General features: G+C 45.3%; 1 protein-coding gene across 1 annotated transcript in view; it reads right to left on the reverse strand.

Annotated features, from left to right (window-relative positions):
• Positions 1-14154, reverse strand: part of LOC148653655 (uncharacterized) — a 78362-nt gene extending 64208 nt beyond the window's left edge. The window contains exons 1-2 of the mRNA XM_088647354.1: positions 12518-14154; positions 10139-11161 (exon numbers count right to left, since the gene is read on the reverse strand). Of these exons, the coding sequence (XP_088503480.1) occupies positions 10139-11161; positions 12518-13468 (1974 nt within the window). The 5' untranslated portion in view covers positions 13469-14154. The remainder of the gene's footprint in view (positions 1-10138; positions 11162-12517) is intronic.
• Positions 14155-22860: the final 8706 nt, after the last annotated feature.

Below are 22860 nucleotides of genomic sequence, written 5' to 3' on the forward strand. Positions count from 1 at the left end.
CCCCAATTCCTGAGATTCTCCAGCAACTTTAATAATCTCAATTCTGGCGCCTAAAAGTATGAGATTCCAAGGGAGAGTCTTATTCAAAGTTGGTTTACAACCCTAAGGTCAGAGGGCATGGTTAATCATCATCAGCCAATCAGGAACTGGTAGGGCAGGTTAACCCCACGTGGGTCTCTGATGCCCATGAAACTTTCAACCAATGAACAACCTGCAGTTCCTCTAGGTAAAAACAGGCAACACAGAGAACCTGTAGTACGGTTCCGAAGGGCAGAACGTTTGGGAAGCACAGAACAGTTCCCAAGGGAATACAGTTCCCAAGCGCAGGACATTCTCGCAGCATGCCTCCTGGACTTTCAGCTTCAGGGCTCCTCTTGAACATCCTCAGACTCAGCCCGGACCACTACATAAAGGCCAGTGTGTCAGAGTGCCAGAACTTTCCTTTGTTCTAAGAGTCAAGAGCAGAGGTTGCCAGCGCGTAACCAAAGGATCCACCCGAGGTAAGGATCAGCAGCAAGCCTCGTGAACAGGTCGGAACAGTGGACAGCTAAGGATTCAGGACTAGCGCTTCATCAGGAACGAACCGGTCTTCTTCCTGACCTGCTGGGACCCGCAGTCATTTTTCTCCTGTGCACAAACTCTGCTAGTTTCAGCCAACACTAACTAGCTGGTTTTCAGAGAGCATTAGCAGCGCATCGCAGGAATCTCTTCCACCACGTCACAAGCAGCAACAACACTGCCTGGCACCGAACCAGAGAGCACGGATTGGACAGCAACAAGCCTGCTTTGTTTCTTTGTGTTGAGCAGGAGATTTGAATCCCCACAGATTGGATGAGTATTCAACACTGCATTACAGCTCGGGAATCCAACTGTTATCTCAACCGGTTGATATCAATTTAATTCGTAAGAGTTATGTACTTGTTTTGAGTATCTAGTGTAGAAGTTGTAACCAAGTTCATTTATGAAACGGTCTAAATAAATGATATACTGAATGTATGTCCTCTTGGTATTGGTAACTCTTCATGATTGAATATATCATCCTGCTTCTGCTTTTGTATTCTGCTAACCCTCACGATAAGATCTGTTATGTTTATATGCACATTTTATGTATTAATAAATGTATTCTCGTGTATTAGTACCTGTGTGTGTGCGTTGTTTGAGTTATCCCGCAAGGCTGGATTCTAAGAGCATGAAAAGAATCATTTTGTGACTTACTGCTACAATTAAGAATTGTCCCAGTAAATGCACAACCCCTACATTACTGGTGCCTCGTGATACCGTGGTTTCCAGGCCTTGTCGGAGAACTCCATACAAGCTGATGCAGTCTAGATCTTCCAGGCTAAGTGATAGTCCTGCGGATCTTGTTCCAATGTCTAAAAGTGTCTGTGGATCATAAGTTATGTACGTGATCATTGTGGAGAGGGAAACTGAGGACTAAGATCAGTAACAAAAGAAAGAATGAAGAAAAAACAATGATAAAAAGATCAGTTTAAAGGGAGCTCACTGGGCTGCTGCCTGCGTGGGCGCCACCACAGGTGTCAGTCAATGATGAGAGGGCCTACAGGGAGGAGGTCAATCTCCTTACAACATGGTGTGAAGACAACAACCTCACCCTCAACCTCAGCAAAACCAAGGAGTTGATTGTTGATTTCAGGAAACTGCAAAACGGACATGCCCCTATCCACATCAATGGGACTGAAGTAGAAAGTGTCAATATCACCAAGGACCTAACATGGTCTCTCAACGCCACCTGTCTGATCATGAAAGCGCAACAGCGCCTGTACTTCCTAAGACGGTTGAAGAAGGCTAAGATATGTCCTCAGATCCTCAGTAACTTTTACAGATGCACTACAGAAAGCACACTGACAGGCTGCATCACAGTGTGGTATGCCAACTACAGTACTGCTGACCGAAAAGCCCTACAGCAGGTGGTGAAAACTGCCCAGTCCATCACTGGTGTTGCCCTCCCATCTATACAGGACATTTATGACAGACGGTGCTTGAGGAAAGCTCTAAGCATCATCAAAGACCCCACACACCCCAGCTACAGATTGTTTGACTCTCTACCATCTGGAAAACAGTACCGGAGCATTCGGGCCCGGACTACCAGACTCAGAGACAGTTTATACCACCGCACTATCAAACTATTAAACTCCCAGCCTCTCTCACTCTCACCTCACCTCTCACCTATGATCTGAACCTCACAGTGCCTTCTTTCTTACCAAAAACATGTAAAAAATCTCACTCCCCATAATTTCTATCCCTTTATTTCATTCTGTTGGTGCGTTTTTGCACATCTGATGTTGTTTTTGCACATTACCTGTTACCTTTTTGTTGTTTTGCACACTGCCTGTTGTCTCTGTCTTTCTTTTGTTAACAATTGTATTGTTGTTGTTTTTTTCTTTGTACTACTTATCGTCCGAGAGCTAGCTAAATACCATTTCGTTATACCATCTACCTGTACAGATGCAGCCATTCAAAATGGGTGGGGTATTTCGCGGTATACCCTGGTGGGCGTGTCACATCAAAACGCAGTATCACGCAGTATCACGAGGTATATCGCGTCATTTGACGTCATGCCAGAAAGTATCCGGAATCACCAAGTGCTTGTACAAATGTGCTAAAGAAATTATACTTTGAGTTTACAGCTTGTCCAAAGTCATTCATTATTAATACTATTAGTAATATCTTCGGTAAAGGCTTTGATGCATAAATATTTCTGATAAAGGTAGGTTGTGTACTTTTGTCCAACTGAGTAATCTTGCTTTCATAAAATATACCAACTTTTTAATGACTGATGATTAACATGCTGTAATACACAGTTTAAATTTAAAAGCTCAAATGCTGTACATGAGAGGTTAAGCTTTATTGGCTCCTCCTGGCGGTTTTACAAGGTGATTCCGGATACTTTCTGGCATGACGTCAAATGACGCGATATACCTCGTGATACTGCGTGATACTGCGTTTTGATGTGACACGCCCACCAGGGTATACCGCGAAATACCCCACCCATTTTGAATGGCTGCATCTGTACAGGTAGATGGTATAACGAAATGGTATTTAGCTAGCTCCCTTTTCAACTGGCCATATGGGACTATTGCTTTTACTGTGGATCTTTCTAATAATTCCCTATTCCAATAATTTCTGTACTACTAGCCTAATACCAATTTCAGCTTCAGGGCTAATCCGGTGCGGTCTTGTATAGGGTGGTTGTTTACCTGTGAACGTGACAGGAGGCATAAACAAAAGCCCACATTCATCCTTATCTTCTGACCAAATAACATGCCCCTTCACTTCGTCCTTTTGTAAGAACCATACAGATGCAGCCATTCAAACTTCACAGTACAAACCCATACCTCACGCAACTACCCACAAGCCACCGCGGCGTACCTCGGTACGTGATTGGCTGGCCAAAATGACCGACAGAGGCACTCGTGGTGCATTGGTTGGTGGTGAAAAGATTTAATCATTGAATCTCTTTACTATGCACATTAATCCACTTAGTATTGAATATTTATATGGAATTTTACAAGTAAAGGGAAATATTAGTAGCTGAGCATAAAAAGAAGAGGAGCATAATGCGTCTGATGATCATAAACGGTATTAATTTAGGAACATAAATGTATTATGTAAACTGTATATTGCTGGTATTGGTAGTTTAAAGAAAAAAAATACACCAGTGTAGTGGTTTTGATGGGTTTACTGAGACAATTATTAATTGTAGCAGTAATCACGAGGTTGTTCGTCGGGGCTTTTAGAAAATCAATCGTCAGAACAACTAACAACGCACACACACGGGTTCAATACACGGGATACATTTATTAATATAACTGTGCAACAAACATATACCAGTCTGCCTGGATACGAGCGGCAGACCTTACGGTGAGGGTTATCAATATACAAGGTATATAATCTCGAAGAGATGCAAACACAAAGAGATACACCACAGAGAATATATGTCAATATATATCGTTCGGTTACCAAATCGCTAATCAGTGTTATTACCCACTGTTACTCTAAACTCGGAAGTGAATACATTACTCATGAATTAAATTGATAACAACTGGTGTTGAGGTACAATTGAATTCTCGAGACGCAATGTAGAACATGGGGTTTACTTATCCACTGTGTTGGGATTTGGAATTCCCGGCACGAAAACCAAACCAGCTGACAGGCTCTGTTGCAGCCTCTGTTGCAGCGGTTGTCCAATGGGCGTTGTGACGGCGTCCTCTGGCTACCGGCCAACCAGTCGAGGTGCAGCTCGGAGTAGGACGGGCGGAGGAATCTGACTGCGGCGCGCAGGGCAGTCGTTGCTCCGAGGGGATCTACCAGCAGTCCGGCTGGCTAGTAGAAAGTCTCTATGCACAGAGTGTGACCGCGAGTCCTCACAAGTCACTCTTTTGCCTGGGAAGAAACTGGTTCGTTCCCGGTCCAGCGCTGCTTCTGAATAAGCTATTCAGGTTGTCGACGAGGGTCCAACTGTAGGCTGCCGTTGATCAAGCGGAGCATTCACGTTGGTAGAATTCTGAGTACGTATGGGATCTTCGGCCTCGCGCTTTGAACAAAGTCCAAGTCCTTTTGCAGACAACAGCAGTTGTCACGTGATTGTCTCTGAGGATGCGCGAAAATGGCCAAGGAGAGCCCAGAACTGAGCTTGCGCTCCCTTTTTGATCAAGACCCAGATGTGTGCTGATTGGTTGAGAGTTTGGCGGGCATTGTAGACCCACGTGGTATTACCACGCCCTGCCAGTCCCTGATTGGTTGGTCAAGGTGAGATATGAGTCACTTAGTCCTGACACTTAGGGATGCAATCCAGATGTCCAACTCGCACTCCCTAGACAGATAGGCGCCAATGGCTGACCATTGATCATGATAGCCAGGCTTAGCTAAGTGCATCCCCCTTTGGGAGCTGGTTTCTTATCACAAGAAAACATCTTAAATCAGCTTGCATGAATTCTTTCTCTGTGGCTGCACCACAGAGATGGAGGGTGAGATGGGGCCTCTTTTAGGAGCATACCAACGCTTAATTCTGTCTTATTAACAAGCATTGCCGCTACATATCCCCCCTTTTTGAAGGTCACGAGGTCCTGAGGCGTTGTTGCCTTCAAAACAAAAACAGAGTTAAGTGATGTCTGTTGTACCCCGGTGGATTCTACCACCCAATATTCACATTACCTCTCGAGAATTTGTACAGGAAATAGTGTTGGAAAGAACATTGCGTATACCTGCTCTCAGTTATAAGGTACATAGAAAAGAGGCATCGGGCGTCATCATTAGCCCTAGACCTTAAACTTCCGGCAGTTCACTATCGGTATCGGATAGCTCTGCAGCAGGCAGACGCTTGGGCATGGTTACCTGATTTCGGTGATAAACCATTGCTCCCTTTGTCTCATTCAAACTACCCCGCAAGGCTTTGATACAAGAGAACAGCATCCAACACATTACCCCAGCCATGATCCAGCTACCCAGCAGCAGTGTCAAGATGACCACGTTTACTGTTCCTAGCGCCCCAGAGGATCCACAACGACTGTGCTTGGGACCTACCAGTGTAGTTTTTAAGTTTGTGTCGTTGAGAACAAATTCGACTACCTGTACACCCTCAAGACTTACTGTCTCTTGGATTCTCTCATCCAAGTCAACGCTGTGTCCTCTGAAAGCGTCCACAATCTCGAGTTCCGTTTCATACAGTTCTGACTCCAGGTGATACAGTGCTAAATCGTTGAGATGCACTATAGCTCCTTCAGGAACTTGTAGAAAAACTGTTTGGTTGGGTAGCTGCACTTCGGTAGCTGTATCATGTCTGTCATAGGTTATTGTAACCGTTAACTGTGGTGTGCTGACCAGCCATTTCTTTCCCACCTGCTCAACCTGGGGTTCGTTAACCTCACGTTTGCTCGTCACTGTGGCTTTACACTTTTCAGTGGCAGCCCCCTTTCTGATACCACACAACCTCTGAGTTGTGTCCCTAAGGAATGGCTTACTTGGGCATACCCAGTGGATATCCTTGGTTGATATACACAGTTCCAGGTTTGGAACAAGGTACAAATTTGGATCATCCTCCTGGTAAGCTACGAGCGGTGGGGTGGTCAACTTCACATGCATGTCCCCCCTCCAGAAGCCAACGTTCAATATAGACTTGAGTCTATAGATATCCTTGCTACTCACGATGGGAAGGTTCAACAGGAAACCTATTTCCTTGGCTTCGGGGTTGACATGTATGGGAATGGCACTGCCTAGACTGTATGCAAGATGTACTTGCAATGGCTGCACCATCTCGGAAGTGGTTGACTTCAGTACTTCTTCTACTAAGGACAGTGGAACCAAGTAGGTTGGAATCTGTCCCATGGCTAGGCTAGTTACTGTGGCACTAAGCTCCCTAAGCAGATCCTGCATCAGCATTCTGACCTGTTGCACATAAGCATAGTCCCACTGTAACACGTCGACAATCCTGCCCACGGTGTGGAGGGTGTTATTCAACAGTGCTGCATGAAGGTTTACTGCTAAAATTGTGCCCTGTAAGGTTTTCCCTAGGCTTTCCAGCCGCTGCTGCTGTTGATACAGCTTGTCATAAATTTCTGGCATTTCCTTACGTAACCCAGACACCTGCCTTCTCAGGGTGGTCAGGGTGACAGTGTTAGCAGCAAACAGACCCGCTGAAAATAGCGAACCCACGGCGGAGGCCGCAGCAATCAGACCCCCCAAGAACCTTTTGGGGCGGCTGAGGCCTGTCATCTCCTCCTGGGTGACTGTTGCCTTCCTCAGCTGGCGGAGCATGTGTATAGTGTCTAGCTGGGCATGCCATACAGTATCCCCAGCCCACTGCCTACCATGATAGGACACCCTACTGTTCATGCTGATGTGCTTCCAAAACACATCATGTGGGTCCAGCCGTACATACACTCGCTGAGTATATGTTCTGCAATTTGTTAACAACAATCCGGGAGCGTCCTGCAGGACTATGCCGGTAGGAGGACCGGGTTCCACAACTTCAAGGGGCTGTGTCGAGGCGATCCACAGTACTGTCAGGACCAGCCGTGGCAGTTTTAGGATTCCCATTCTGGAACACAGATGAGGCACATGGTACAGTTCCACTATATTTTTGAATATGCATACTAACCACCGTTCGGTTTGCCCTTTCTGCCTGGCCCGAGGATTGAGGGTGGTAGGAGATATGCAACTGGGCCTTGACCCCAAGCATATTCCACAGGGTTGCCATTACTGTAGCTGTGAAATGGGTTCCCCGATCCGAGTCCACGGTCAGGGGGAGTCCCCATCGACTGAACACATGGTTCACCAACAGCACTGCAGTTGTCTCTGCCGTGTCGTTGGGTGCTGGGAGGCACTCAATCCATTTTGTGAATGCACACGTAACAGTGAGGAAATATTTGTTCCCTCTGGATGACCTCACCAGCGGCCCCACCCAATCCATTTGTAGATTGGACCAGGGGAATGTCATGCCCTTTTTCTGGAGTGGTGCACGGTGCAAGGGCCGTGATGGTTGGAACTGGCTACACGTCAGACACCCCTTTACATACGCGGCGATGTCTTGGCCCATGTGAGGCCAGAATGCCACCTGCTGGATAGTGTCGTACGTGGCCTTGATTCCCCGGTGACCCCCACAGGGTTCGTCATGAGCGTGTTGGATCATGACCCCCCAATGACAGCGGGGAACTACCCACTTTGGGACACCTTGTGCAACTGGTACACAAACCAACAACCCCTTTATAATTTTTAGGTTGTCTTTCACCTCTGCCAGCTCCTTCAGCTCCGGAGACTGGCTCAGCACCTGCTCTGAAAGAGGTTGACGCACTGGGTCAGCGATATGCTGATACATTTGCCCAATTGCTGGGTCCTGTTTCTGCATTTCCGCAAGATCTGTGTTAAAACCCTGTGACCCAAGCTCTACAGATTGAGGGTCGGCTCCGACATCCTGTCTAGCCCTGCTTCGGGTGACCGCCTTGACCTCAGCCACGGTTTCTGGGGGTAGCCATTCCTGCTGGAACTGCCAGGGATCACCCTCTAAGGCGCCAGATTTGGCCAGCCGGTCGGCCTCATCATTCCCGTCTTTGTCGGGTCCCTTCACCTGGGAGTGTCCCTTCACCTTCCTCCAGTAAACCATCATTCCAGCCTCGGTCGTGAGCTTGTCACTGGCCAGGAACAACTCTTTGTTCTTTACTTCCTTGCCCCGGGCATTTTTCATGCCGTTACCCTTCCAATATGGAAGATGGGACACGAAGCTATGTCGGGCGTAGTTCGAGTCACTACAGATGACAAATTGTTTAAGGCCATTTGTCAGGGCCTGCTGGAGGGTGATCAGCACCCCAGCTACTTCCGCATACTGACTAGTCTTTGGTCCTAGCTTATAGCGGGTCGGCCCACAGGGAGTATTGTCTCGCCAGACTACACCTACCCCTGCTAGCACCTGCTGTTCGTGGCGAAAAGAGCAACCGTCAACATAGGCCATAGGTAAGCCCTGGCCCACGTTCTCATCGTAGTACCGATGATTGTTCGGTAGCTCAGCAGCGGGAATCATTTCTGGAGCTTCCATGTCAGTGTCACAGCCGTGACACACTTGGCCCAAAGCCAGGCCCTGTCCCAGGTACATTTTCTTGCTCTGTGCATAACGTACCTCTATCTCATAGCCTTGTAGGGCCATCATCCATGCCACAATCCTGCTATTTGACACCCTGCCTGCTTTCAGTCTCTGGCTATGCAGGAATGTCACAGGTTGGTGGCAGGTTTCGATGATGATCTTTTGTCCCCCAACATAACTACGGAAGTGTTCTACCGACCAGACCGTAGACAACAGGGCCTTCTCGCAGTCCAAGAACTTTTGCTCCACTGGGGTCAGGGCTCGACTGGCATACGCCACCACCCTTCGCTCTTGGTCATATTCCTGACTCAGAGCAGCCCCAAGGCAGTGCTCTGAGAACCCTGCTTCAAGGTAGAAGACCTTATTTTTGTCAGGGTAGGCCAAGCACGGCGCACTACCGAGTTTGCGCTTCAGCTCCATCACAGCCTGTTCTGGGGAAGGTCCCCACTCAAAGGGCACGTCTTTCTGCAACAACTTGTGGAGGGGCCTTGCTATTTCAGCGTAATCCTCAATGAACTGCCGGGAATAATTACATATTCCCAGAAAGCTGCGCAGTTCAGACAGGTTAGTGGGCGACTTCATATTCTGGATAGCTTGGACTCTGCTGGACTGTGGCTGTATGCCTTGGGCTCCAACCAATAGTCCCACGTACTCCACTTGGGTCCTACACCACTGTCCCTTGGCCAGAGACAGTTTGGCCCCTGCACGGGAGAGCTGGGTCAACACATGCCTGATCTCGGCCATGTGTTCTTCCCAGGTCTGACTCCGCATCAGAATATCGTCCACATAGACCAGGTTGCCCCTGGCGGCTGCATCACTCATGGCTTTGTGCAGAAATATGTTGAACTCCGCTGGGGAGTTAGAATACCCAAAGGGGCATCGATTCCAGGTGAACTGCCTGTTTCCGAAGGAAAAGGCCAGTTTGTACTGGTCTGTCGGTTCTACCTTAAGGGTCCAGAACCCATTGGCCACATCCACTGTGGTGAAATATTTCGCTGTTGTCACCTTGGCTAACTCCTGATCTAAGTAGATCATTGGCCATCGTGACAAAGGAACCTGTTTATTCAGCTGCCGGTAGTCAATGGTCAGACGCCACTTACCATTGGGTTTCAGCACCGGCCACAGTGGGGAGTTATAAGTGGAGTTACACTCCCTTATGATCTGACGCTCTAGTAGAGCATCCAACGTCTGCTTTATGGACTCGTATGCTGTGAGGGGAATGCGATACTGCCTGACATAGGTTGGGCGGGCGCCAGGGGCTGTGGGAATGCGCACTGTGTGCAAATCCGTCACCCCGCAGTCATAGGGGTCCCGTGCAAACACTTCCTGGAAATCCTGGAAGATCTGACGCAGCTGCTGACGCTGGCTTTCCGTTTCCAGGGCATCTGCCTTACCAACCTGTTCCTGTACCTGCTCTAGGAATCCCGCTTTTGACGGCATGGCGGTATCCCGGGTCGCACTCTTGGCTGAGTGGTCCGTCGGAACACCTGCGTGTACTGTGTACACAACCATCTCATCCTTATCGCTAAGGTCCACTCTGCACACCTCCTGGTTGCAGAATACCTCTATTGGCATAACTGCGATCATCCGCCGGGGGTAGGTGTAGTACACCTGCTCGTTTCCCCCCTCCCTGGCCAAGGGACCAGGGAGCTGCCCCAGTACTGGGATAGCCAGTTCGAAATCATAGAAACCATTGTCAATTACCAGTCCCATGTCAGTGCGAGCAGGGATTTTGACATCTTGTTTTGCTATGTTCTGCACCAACAGGCAGGTGGCTCGGCCATTCCGTTCCAGTCTGGGGGTACCACAGACTGCTAGGTTCAGTCTGATAAACTGAGCTGATGGTTGGAAGAAAACCATCTCGGCATCCATTCTCTGTCCCTTCTTCAGGACGAGGCGTACCGGAAACCCTGCTGTTGATGCAGGAACGATCAGGTCCGATTCGTTTACTACCTGGCAGGCCTGAGGAATCGTCTGACCTGACCGAATGTTCTCGGGGTCGCCGCTTAGAGAATGGGCATCTGGGTTCACCCGTGTCCACAGCACACTGTTTACTGTGTCCAGCTGGGCGCCCAGTCGAACCAACAGGTCTGCACCAATACAGACCGAATGGGCCAGCTGAGGTGCTACCTGGAAGTAGTGAGCAAACTTCCTTTTTCCGATGGAGATGGAAGCTACACAACTTCCTTTGCTCCAAATGGACCTATGAGGTGGGGGTGCCCACCACAGAACCTGTGACTGCATCACCAGGGTCACCTGACGGCTTCGCGACAGGTCCTTGAACAGACCTTCACTGATTATGGACTTCTCAGAGCTGAGGCTGAGAATTACATCATCAACCTGCACTTCTGCCACCCGGACCCCTCCCACCACCATGGGGTGGTAGTCCTGGTCCCCCTGAGGCACCAGGGCGCACAGAAAGGACTCCCATTCATTACCAGACAGGGAGATCCACTCTTCTTCAGGGATGAAAAAGGGGTGTGCTTTACCTGGCGGGTCAAGCAGCTGCTCGGAGCACTGCTCCTGTAGTTGGGAGACCGTGGGAGTGCTGGCCTGGGCAGGACTTCCCTGTAGTTTTGGAAAGCAAGAAGAGACATTTATTTCTCGTCCAGAGGAACCAGGTGGAACCTCCAACTCAGCTATAGTGTTCAGTGGGCACTGTGTGGTCACAGCATAACCACTGAACCCCCCTTTTTGCTGTACGACAGGCTTAGGGTTTTTGACCTGAGCCCACAATTTTCCACGCTGGCAGTCCACCAGAGGCTCCAGCCTGTCAAGCAGGTCTTGGCCAATGAGTAGTGGCTCTGTTTTAAACCTAGAGATGTAAACAGGATGCACCACATTCATTGGCCCGAACCTAAATGCCACCCACACTCGGTGTGTGATCCTGGCATGATCCTGGGTATAGCTGGAAATCTCTATCTTACACGGTTCTACCTTAAGTCTGATGCCTTTTCCTTTCGCTACTCGTTTGAGCTCGCTGAGTAGATCGGCTGACATCAAACTAATTTCAGCCCCAGTGTCAATCAGTGCTTCTCTATCTAAGACGCTTTCAAGAGAAACCTTGATATAAATACGCCTTGCTTTGCCTTTCTGGCTGAGATTCCCTAAGAATTGTTGGAAGCCTGCCTTTCCTTTGACTTCAGGGGCGGGGTCAGCGCCCAACTCAGAGTCCCAGCCTTCTTTCAGGCAGGAACCCTCCCACCCAATCAGATAGACTGAGGGAGGGGTTTGGGGTGGATCCCCGCCTCCTCCAGTGAGAAGGGGCGTGGTCCCCCTAAGCTCATTCACGCTTCCGGCATTCGGTGCGGAAGGTTTACCCTGTCCTGGTCTCTCAAGCAGGGCTTGTTCAAGCCGGGCCAGGCGGGCTGCAGTCGACTCCCTTTGTCCAGCCTTATGATAGACTCTGCCTGAGCCCTTGCCTTCCCCGTAGCGCTCACGGCGGCTCTGACGCTTAGTGCGGTCTTGCCTGCCTATTTTGCGCCGGGGCTTATAGGGCTCAGGAACCTCAGCTCCCTCGAGCTGAGGCGAGTCGTCAACCCTGCTGGCTTTAGTGGCGAACACGGCCGTTTTAGCAGGTTTTCGCTCTGAGGAAGCAGAGACTTCAGCTCCCCAGGCTTTTTGAGCCAACCTTCTAATGTCAGCCATTTTCATCGCTTTTGCATCTGTGTGCATCACAATCATTTTCCTGACTGAGGGATGCAGATTAGCAATGAATAAACCTTTGAAATTCACGTTCTCTTCGCAACCCTCTTCATTCCGCCCTGCAAAATAAGTGCGCCTAAGCCTCTCATAATAGTCGCGAGGGGCTTCAGCTTTTTCGTGCTTAATATGGTGCGCAGCGGCCACGGCAGCTATGGGATCGATAAAAGCCGAAAATTCTCCGATCATTGCCTGACACAGCTCCTCAAAGCTATTACAGACCTCCGGTCCTTGTCTGGACATCCACTCGTGTACCGCTCGGCTAGTAGTTTTCCTTACTAACAAAGCCTTTTCCTGTTCGGACGCTCCGGGCATAAACTGCAAAGTATGTCTCAGCTCATCGATGTAGGTTTCCACATTATTCCCTGACACTGACGGGTCAAACCTTTCTACATCTTTGGCTAACTGCCTCAGGGAGTGGAGGTTAACTTTTACGGTTTCTCCGCGGGCAGGGGGACGGCCGTGATCAGGAGCAGGGGGTCTCTGCCTGAATTGCATCGCCCTTGCGTCTCGCGCAGGACTCGGCGATCTCCCCCATGCCGATCCGACCACAGACCCTGGCCGGGAGAAACCTCCTCCCGGCGCGCTGGGTGAGCGCTCCGGGCTGCTAGGTGGGCTGGCATGCAAGTGGGATCTAGCCTGTTTTGCTTCCAGGACGGCAGCATCTAACTCCTTTTGCCTTTCCTGGCTGAGCTCATTTAAACTCTCAATTTCTTTTTCTTTTTCTTTCAAGCTCGCTTCCAGGTCTCTCCTAGCTACCTCAGCCGCAGTTTCTCTAGCAGACAGGTCATCTAATTTACCTAAAACTTCCCTGAGTCTGTCTTCACTTTCCTCATTTTTCACTCTCTTTTCTCTGATTATATCCAACAACTCAACTCGCTCCGCCTTATATCTTTCTAGCTTTCCCTGAAGCTTTTGAAACTTTGTCAGCTCGGACAAAGACAGTTCCAGCTGTTTAGCTAGATTTAAGGCGAAACTCGATAGGACCTGAACTGCGTTCACGGACCCTCCTGTGTTAAGCTGGTTCGCTACTTTAGCTACTAAATCTACTTGCAGCTTCTCAATATCATCAAAGTTCAACTTTTCGATACCGCTCCAGTAACCAGGATTGTCGTCGCTAGAAATAGTACTTATAAGCGACTCCACTTCAGACATTTTAGCAGCCATTGTCATTACGTCAGAGAAACTTTAAGAGTATTACTTTTTTTTCCTTTTACTAAAATACAGTATGGAATTTAAACACCCGAGCAGATGGATTTCCAATCAGCACACGTTACACTAAACGCTAGAAAACAGGGGGATTTCTTTGCGCAGTTATCAGCACACCCGGTATTCGCGTATAGAAGCCGCGGTGCTGTGCTGAACTTGAACTCACAGCAATATCAGTTATTCTGTGCGATTGATTCTCATTTCATTCTTAACTCCGCCCACCCAGGGACGCCATTAAATGTAGTGGTTTTGATGGGTTTACTGAGACAATTATTAATTGTAGCAGTAATCACGAGGTTGTTCGTCGGGGCTTTTAGAAAATCAATCGTCAGAACAACTAACAACGCACACACACGGGTTCAATACACGGGATACATTTATTAATATAACTGTGCAACAAACATATACCAGTCTGCCTGGATACGAGCGGCAGACCTTACGGTGAGGGTTATCAATATACAAGGTATATAATCTCGAAGAGATGCAAACACAAAGAGATATCGTTCGGTTACCAAATCGCTAATCAGTGTTATTACCCACTGTTACTCTAAACTCGGAAGTGAATACATTACTCATGAATTAAATTGATAACAACTGGTGTTGAGGTACAATTGAATTCTCGAGACGCAATGTAGAACATGGGGTTTACTTATCCACTGTGTTGGAATTTGGAATTCCCGGCACGAAAACCAAACCAGCTGACAGGCTCTGTTGCAGCCTCTGTTGCAGCGGTTGTCCAATGGGCGTTGTGACGGCGTCCTCTGGCTACCGGCCAACCAGTCGAGGTGCAGCTCGGAGTAGGACGGGCGGAGGAATCTGACTGCAGCGCGCAGGGCAGTCGTTGCTCCGAGGGGATCTACCAGCAGTCCGGCTGGCTAGTAGAAAGTCTCTATGCACAGAGTGTGACCGCGAGTCCTCACAAGTCACTCTTTTGCCTGGGAAGAAACTGGTTCGTTCCCGGTCCAGCGCTGCTTCTGAATAAGCTATTCAGGTTGTCGACGAGGGTCCAACTGTAGGCTGCCGTTGATCAAGCGGAGCATTCACGTTGGTAGAATTCTGAGTACGTACGGGATCTTCGGCCTCGCGCTTTGAACAAAGTCCAAGTCCTTTTGCAGACAACAGCAGTTGTCACGTGATTGTCTCTGAGGATGCGCGAAAATGGCCAAGGAGAGCCCAGAACTGAGCTTGCGCTCCCTTTTTGATCAAGACCCAGATGTGTGCTGATTGGTTGAGAGTTTGGCGGGCATTGTAGACCCACGTGGTATTACCACGCCCTGCCAGTCCCTGATTGGTTGGTCAAGGTGAGATATGAGTCACTTAGTCCTGACACTTAGGGATGCAATCCAGATGTCCAACTCGCACTCCCTAGACAGATAGGCGCCAATGGCTGACCATTGATCATGATAGCCAGGCTTAGCTAAGTGCATCCCCCTTTAGGAGCTGGTTTCTTATCACAAGAAAACATCTTAAATCAGCTTGCATGAATTCTTTCTCTGTGGCTGCACCACAGAGATGGAGGGTGAGATGGGGCCTCTTTTAGGAGAATACCAACGCTTAATTCTGTCTTATCAACAAGCATTGCCGCTACACCAGTATTCAATTTCTCCCTAAACATTTTAAGCATCAAAGTCTTACATGTGATTATTTCGGAAACGTTTTTACAGATGCAGCCATTCACAACAAGCAGGCGATACCGCATTATTTTGCGGTGCGCTTGACGCGGTATACCGCAAGTTATGGTATTAATTCCGTATTTTCTGGCATAGAACCGCATGTTACCGCAATTAAAGTAATTTCTGCAAAGTGGAGCTAATAAAGCTCAACCTCTCATGTTTGAGCTGTCGCCATCAAAGTCTTTACCGAAGATATTACTAATAGTTTTTATAATGAATGACCTTGGACAAGCTGTAAACTCAAAGTATTGCCCTGGTTCACATTCTTTTTTTCATTGACCGTCTTTGTAAAAGTAACACCACAACATTTCATTGATCCAATCACGCATTTGTTTCCAATCATGCAAAGTACAGTAATTTTTGAGAATCTCTGATTCACCATGCCTTTCACATGCTCATAAAAAATATTGATTTAGGAATATAAACATATTGCTATATGCAAAACTGTACTGTATACAGTATGTACAGATGCAGCCATTCAAAGTGCGCGGCACAGACACGTACTGGGGGTAATTGCCTACGGCGTTGCGCATCATGACGCAAAATACCGCGGTACGTGATTGGTTGACCGACAGGGGCACTGGTGGTGCGTTGGTCGGTCGTAGAAAGATTTAAATGTCTTTACTGTGCCCGTTTTAGTATTGAATATTTATATGGAATTTTACCACTGAAGGGAAATCTAAGTAGATGAGCATAAAAAGAATAAGAGCATACTGTAACGCGTGTGAAGGCCATAAACGATATTAATTTTGGAAAATAACATACAGTATACGGCTGGTCTCGGTACTTTAAAGAAAAAATACACACCAGTATTCCATTTCTCCCTAAACATTTTAAGCATCGAAGTCTTTAACTAACATGTAAAATAGCGTGTAAAAAAGTGGTAGTTTTAAGCTTTTCTGCTAATATAATATGGAATTGCATATCTAAAGAAATAAATAACAATATAATTATATTTGTGTACTGCGACAGGGCTGTGTAGGGCTGTTTCGCCTCTCTTCATGTTTTGTCTCAGTTCATGTGACCTTGCTGGTGGTCTATGAGCCGGATTAGTAACCCAGAGGTTGTGTGTTCAAATCCAGCTGGCGCCGCAACTTTTCTTTTAACAAACATTTCTTTGAAAAAATAGAATAGCAATATTATGGACAATTAATTGACTTTTTATATTTCTAAATATCACAACATGATCGAATTTAAGTCATTTTTAATAACAATGAATAGTCACCTTCTTTCCTTCTGACAACTGTCCCTGCTTCTGCTTCCTGCTTCCTGGTATGTGTTTGTGTGTGAGGGGGATCCCTTTAGATCTCCCTTCAGATTTAAAAGGTTATTAATCATATCTTCGGTGTCAGCTGAGGATTGCCAGCTGTCACTGAGAGTAGACCCCCCATTCTTAGGCTGCGCACACGATCTTTTAAATTTTTATAGAGAAATAGAGGCTGTACAGTATGCGTTACAATATGAACATTTATATTGATTTAAATCACATTTTAATTTAAATTGCAAACGCGTGTTTAATTATATGTATTTTTTGATTCACAATCAGACAAATGCAACATAAATTGATATCTTTGTCTTCTAAGTATCTTAATAAACTTTCAGCATAGCTTTCACCCCGTTTAGATATATTTTTCTTGGGATTTTGGGATCAAACGTGGAAAGATTAGATTGTAATCATTTTTATTTTTTAAATACATTTTAGAAAAGTGTAATATATACTAAAAAGCTGTACACCACCTGCTATATAGATACATATTGTAATACTTTCGGGTTCGGATAGGACGGACACAAGAACTCAGACTTGCGGAGTTAAAGCTGCCTTTATGTTTCTTCTCCGTCACCACCTGCCAGCCCGGCTCTCCCGCGCCCCAGACCAGAGACAGACAGCCCCCGCCCACCAACAGCGCGAGCCAACACACCGCCCGCGTGCCCAAGACAGAGAGAGGAGAGAGAGAGTAACACCCAGGGGTGCAGAAGCAGGGAACTATTTGCAAGGAAAACGGTTACCTCCCCAGACTGTACGCCCGCTTCAATGTGGGACAGCCACACTGGTCAGAAGCCTTCCTGAACCCCGCCCTGACCACTTTCACTCCTGTCCTGCCCCTCACCGCACACCCCAGCTGGGCGCTCTTCAGCCTCTGCCCGGGGCGAATGCGCTGCAATATGTTTAGATATTTAGATATTTAGACCTGGCGCAGCACCAAGAGAGCGTCTGCATTTCTAACTTAGTTTTTAAAATTAGTCAACCAATATGAAGCATCTCTTTTTACTTTTAAGTCTCTTAATTATCATTAAGCACAGCTTTCTCACCACTTAGACTACTTTTTGATACCATCCTTAGACAAAGCAGAAACTTGTTATATTTCTAATGACATACAAGTGGAAAGATAACAGATTTTAATCGTCTTTAGTTTTGTTACGTTATACATTTTAGAAACGTTTCATCTATACAAACACCACAAAACTATTCTCAATTATATTTCTGAACGTTATGTTACACTTAGTTCACTGTTTTAAATACATCTAATTAAGAAAGTTAGGTGTTAGCATAAACTATTAGTAATCAATAATATTGATTTAAGCACTGCAATAAGTTGTTGCACTTTCCCCCGCATCTTGTAAAAATATATTTTCATTGTTCAAATATACATTAAATCTGACTATCATATAATAAGTTAAATACAAAACTAAAGAAAAAATAGGGTAAAATATAATTCAAAATATTTTGCTAACAATGTTAACTGTTTATAAATATAAAATGTATTAACCAAGGAGTAGTATGGCACAGTTGTTAGTATGCTTTTTGTTTTGTTGCTTTTTCATAAATACAACAGTAGTACCTGATGTCTCAGTAGCTTTCAAAATTAAATTATGCATGCAAACCTGTGAACTGGCCTGTGATACTGGCCATGTAATACTCTGTATTGTGGAATAATAGTTTATTTTAAACGATAGAGAAAGCACAGAAAACAGGCAGTTAGATTGATCAGATTAGTATGAAAAGCCATTTAGCCAAGAGGGAATGAGAAGAGTGACAAACTAGTATACTTTAGATCTTTTTTTCTGAACCAGGGAAAATCTGATCATGTTTCTCTATAACAATAATAAAAAACTTTATTTTATATATCACCTTTAAAAGTGGCATCTCAAAACAATACAGTAGATGTAAAAACAGTTAAAAGGACCACAGACTACAAAGTAAATACCCAGACAAACGCAAACGCGTTTTTAATAAAATGCTTTCATTCAACAGAGAGATAGAGACACACACACTGGTTTTCATTGACAAAAAGTAATTGTTTTTTTTACATTCCTCTTGTCTAACAGGAATGTTCACAAAAGTGAAACTGTCTTCATCAGACTCACATTCCCGAATGCCCCCCGCCCCGGTCAACAATCCTAGGAAGAACACGAAACAGCCTGTTAATAAAATTGTTGCAATTTTGTTCGGTCAGTTATTCCTCCCAGAATTTAAAGATCGCATTGATCAGTTCCTGCTTTGTGACGGGTTTAGCAGTTTTCCCAACATAGTCTTTCAGCGAATGCCAAACCATCTCTATCGGATTTAGATCTGGGGATTCGGCTGGAGTTTTCACCCAGTTCAATCCTTCTGCAACAAGCCTCACCCATGCTGCTGTGTGTTTCAGATCGTTGTCTTGAAAGAGACAGTGCCTTGATCCAAAGTGCTCCCTGATATATGGGGCGGCATGCTGTTTCACCACGACTTCCTCGAAGAATTCACGATCCATAATTCCTTCGAAAATAAGAAGTGGTCCCAGGCCTCTTCTAGATATACCCTCCCAGACGTGAACCTTCAGTGGATGTTTGGGCTTTGGCTTGTCCACATATCTTCCCTTTTTACAAAATGACATTGTTGAAAACTGTTCCAGAGCCACTGTTGTTTCGTCGGTGAAAAGTACATCATGAAATGCCTCCCCCTGTTCAATCCATTGGAGCACTTGTTTGAGTCTTTCCTCTTTTTTTTATCCTTATCATGGGGCATGTGTTGGTTTTTCTGTATCTCCATCCAAGCCTCCTGCGCACTCTTCTTATCGATGTCGGACTAACGCTCGCACTGAGGTCAGCCCATAGCCGTCTTTGAACTTGCATCGCCGGTAGCTCATCATTTTCATCCGTCAGTCTGTTGATGGCTCGCCCAATAGGACTTGAAAAAGAAGAGATCAACAGTTAGTTTTAAAAACAATGTGCGTAGTTGTATTTACATGCAAGAAAAGTATTTTTGGAAAGTTATTTACCTTTGAATTGTCCTCGGTTTAGATTCTCTTTGCCTCCTCTCCCCTTTATATTGTTGTCTCACTGTGCTTTCACAAACGAAGATGTCCATCGAAGCCAAATGCTGTACAATGTATCATGTTGACTTCCCATTTCTTTATTTGGTGTGAGAGAGTCTTCGTGATTTTGGCCATAGTCTGTCTCCTTACCAAAGTGATACATTGGTGCAGCTTGAAGTCTGTCCCTGTCTACAGTATGGTACAGATAAATCTTACACCATACCGATGAGCTAATACCAGGGAAAGACACTCCTATTTTATTTAAAAGACAATACGCCAGGAAATGTGTCTGATGCATTAGCAAGTTAAAAAAAATTGCGTCGAAAACCCGGGCGTAACAATTGTTTCCTTTTTCTGATCACTCACTGTCTGGATACTTGTCTCACCTGCCATGTTCTTTGTTTTCTTGTTATTTGCTGATTATGCCTGCTGCGATCCACTCCTGCCCTCACACCTAAAGAAGACTATTTTAAATTTCTGTGTGTGGTCCACAGTGCAATTAACCCTTGCTAATACATTTGTGGTCTTTTCAAAGTATGTGCTGTCCTTTGACAAAACAAGGCTCGCCAGATAATGTGAAAAAGACACGAATCGAAACCTGTTTTTCTAGCTTTTAGAGTCGTGCGATGTGTAAGCAGGAACACATCATTATATCTAGCTCCCAAACGAACGAAAACGTGTTTTTAATAAAATGCTTTTATTCACTCATAATCTGACAATTTCAGGAAGACTAAGGAAGGACTGAGGAAGTTGTCATCTGTTCTTGAAGCTCTGTGAGCTCGTTGACTTTGAGACCACTTGTTATCCCTAGTTGTTTGAATCGCCACAATTCAAATAGAGAAAAAAGAGCTGACTGACAAGATTTAAGATGTGGCTGTCAATGTTGGATTAAAAAAAACACAATGCCCGACGTTAGTTACATTGCTTGAAAAATAATTTTATTTCGAGAGACTGGATAAGTAATTCATATTGAGATTTGTTGATAATTTGAGGAAGGTTTTGCTTTAATGGTTTGATATATTTGATTTTGTATTGTGGTTGTTATCTATGTTTTTGGTTGGTATTATGTTTATATGGTTGTTTTTGTTGGTTGTTCGTTATTATGGTTATTATGGTTATTGTGTTATTTTTGATTATTGGATGTAAACAGTATCAACTAAACTCTATTAATATAAGTATCGAGTGGTATAAATAAATACAGCTTTTTAGTATATATTACACTTTTCTAAAATGTATTTAAAAAATAAAAACTATTACAATCTAATCTTTCCACGTTTGATCCCAAAATCCCAAGAAAAATAAATCTAAACGGGGAGAAAGCTATGCTGAAAGTTTATTAAGATACTTAGAAGACAAAGATATCAATTTATGTTGCATTTGTCTGATTGTGAATCAAAAAATACATTTAATTAACTGCTCTCAGTGACAGCTGACAATCCTCCAAACACTCAAGTGAAAAATCAATAATGCCAATGTAAACGTCGTATTTACAATTTGTTGATAATAGAAATGTTAAGTTTTCTAAAGCTTTGTGAGGCAGCAAAAGGCAGCAAAAGATTCGAACACCCTATATTGGAATGAGCTGCTGAGCTGAGAATGGATTATATTCATGCTGTCAGAGGGGGTGGAAAGTGCCCACAGTCATTTAATTAGTATTACAATTCCCACTGATTCCCTTGCGAGGATATGGACATCAGAATATTTGTGTGTAGTGTGCTCTCACGAGGCACCAGTTCTTTAGGGGTTTGGGCATTTACTGGGACAATTTTTAATTGTAGCAGTAAATCACAAAATTGAGTCTTTTAATGGCCTTAGAATCCAGTAATGCGATATAACTCAAACAATGCTCAAACACAGGCACTTATACATGAGGATACATTTATTAATACATAGAATGTGCATGTAAACCTGACAGATCTTATCGTGAGGGTTATCAGAATACAAAAGGTATATATTCAATCAGTTACAAAGAATTATATATATCAAGAGGACATACGTTCGGTATATCATTCACTTAGACTGTTTCGTAAATGAACTTGGTTACAACTTCTACATTAGATACTGAAAACAAGTACATAACTCTTAGGAATTAAATTGATATCAACTGGTTGGGATAACAATTGAATTCTCGAGCTGTAATGCATTGAAGATGGAGATCCTGTGATGCTCTGCGCTGCTCTCTGAAGACCAGCTAGTTAGTGTTGGCTTTAACTAGCGAAGTTTGTGCTCAGGAGAAAAGTTACTGTGGGTCCCAGCGGGTCAGGAAGAGGACTGGTTCATTCCTGATGAAGCTAGTTCTGAATAGTGATTCAGCTGTCCACAGTTCTGACCTGTTCACGAGGCTTGCTGCTGATGCTAACCTCGGGTGGATCCTTCGGTTACTCGACTCTTAGAACAAAGAAAAGTTCTGGCACTCAGACACACTGGCCGTTACATGGTTGTCCGGGCTGAGTCTCAGGATGGTCAGGAGGCATGCTGCGAGAATGTCCTGCCCTTGGGAGCCTTTCTGCTCCTGGGCAATCCTGCCCTGGAATTCTTTCAAATAGTCTCGCACTCCTGGAATTCTCCTTAGAAGCTCTGTGTTGCCTGTTTTTACCTGGAGGAACTTCAGCTCGTTCATTGGCTGAAAGTTTCCTGGGCATCAGAGACCCATGTGGGTTACTCGGCCCTACCAGTCCCTGATTGGTTGATCAAGGTGAGATATGAGTCACTTAATCCTGACACTTAGGAATGCAGTCCAGATGTCCATCTGGCACTCCCTAGACAGATAGGCACCAATGGATGACCATTGATCATGATAGCCAGGCTTAGCTAAGTGCATCCCCATTTGGGAGCTGTCCCTTATCAAAAGAAAACATCTTTAAATCAGCCTGCATGAATAGCTTCTCTGTAGCTTCACCACAGAGATGAAGAGAGAGATGGGGCCTCATTTGGGAAAGCACAGCAACACTTAATTCTGTCTTATTAACAAGCATTGCAGCTACACATGCGTGGTCAAAAAATGGCATTAAGCACTTAAAATTAATATGGTTAATAATAGTCAAGTGTAACATGCTGTAACAAGATCAGCTAAACTGGCATCTATCGCCTGAAATTGGAGCTGCTCACCGTGTGATGAATAGCGACTAATAAGTCTGTTTTTTCTGTGGGGGGAAGGGAATCTGATCTGTTCTGCAAACCTCCAACAGAGCTGTTCAACCGGTTTTTATCTAGCACCTCAATTGTCAGGTGTAAGCAATAAATATATTTAACTGAAAAGCTGTACAACGCAAGACATTTCGTTACTCTAGGTTTCATGAAAAAACACATGCTGCTGTAATACAGTTTAAAATAATTAAAAGTCTAAACAGTATCAGCTTATGTATGGGTTGTAATTAAAAAAAAGTCAAAA

The sequence above is a fragment of the Lepisosteus platostomus genome, chromosome 10 (assembly GCF_059453375.1).
Source record: "Lepisosteus platostomus isolate fLepPlt1 chromosome 10, fLepPlt1.hap1, whole genome shotgun sequence".
Classification (NCBI taxonomy): Eukaryota; Metazoa; Chordata; class Actinopteri; order Semionotiformes; family Lepisosteidae; genus Lepisosteus; species Lepisosteus platostomus.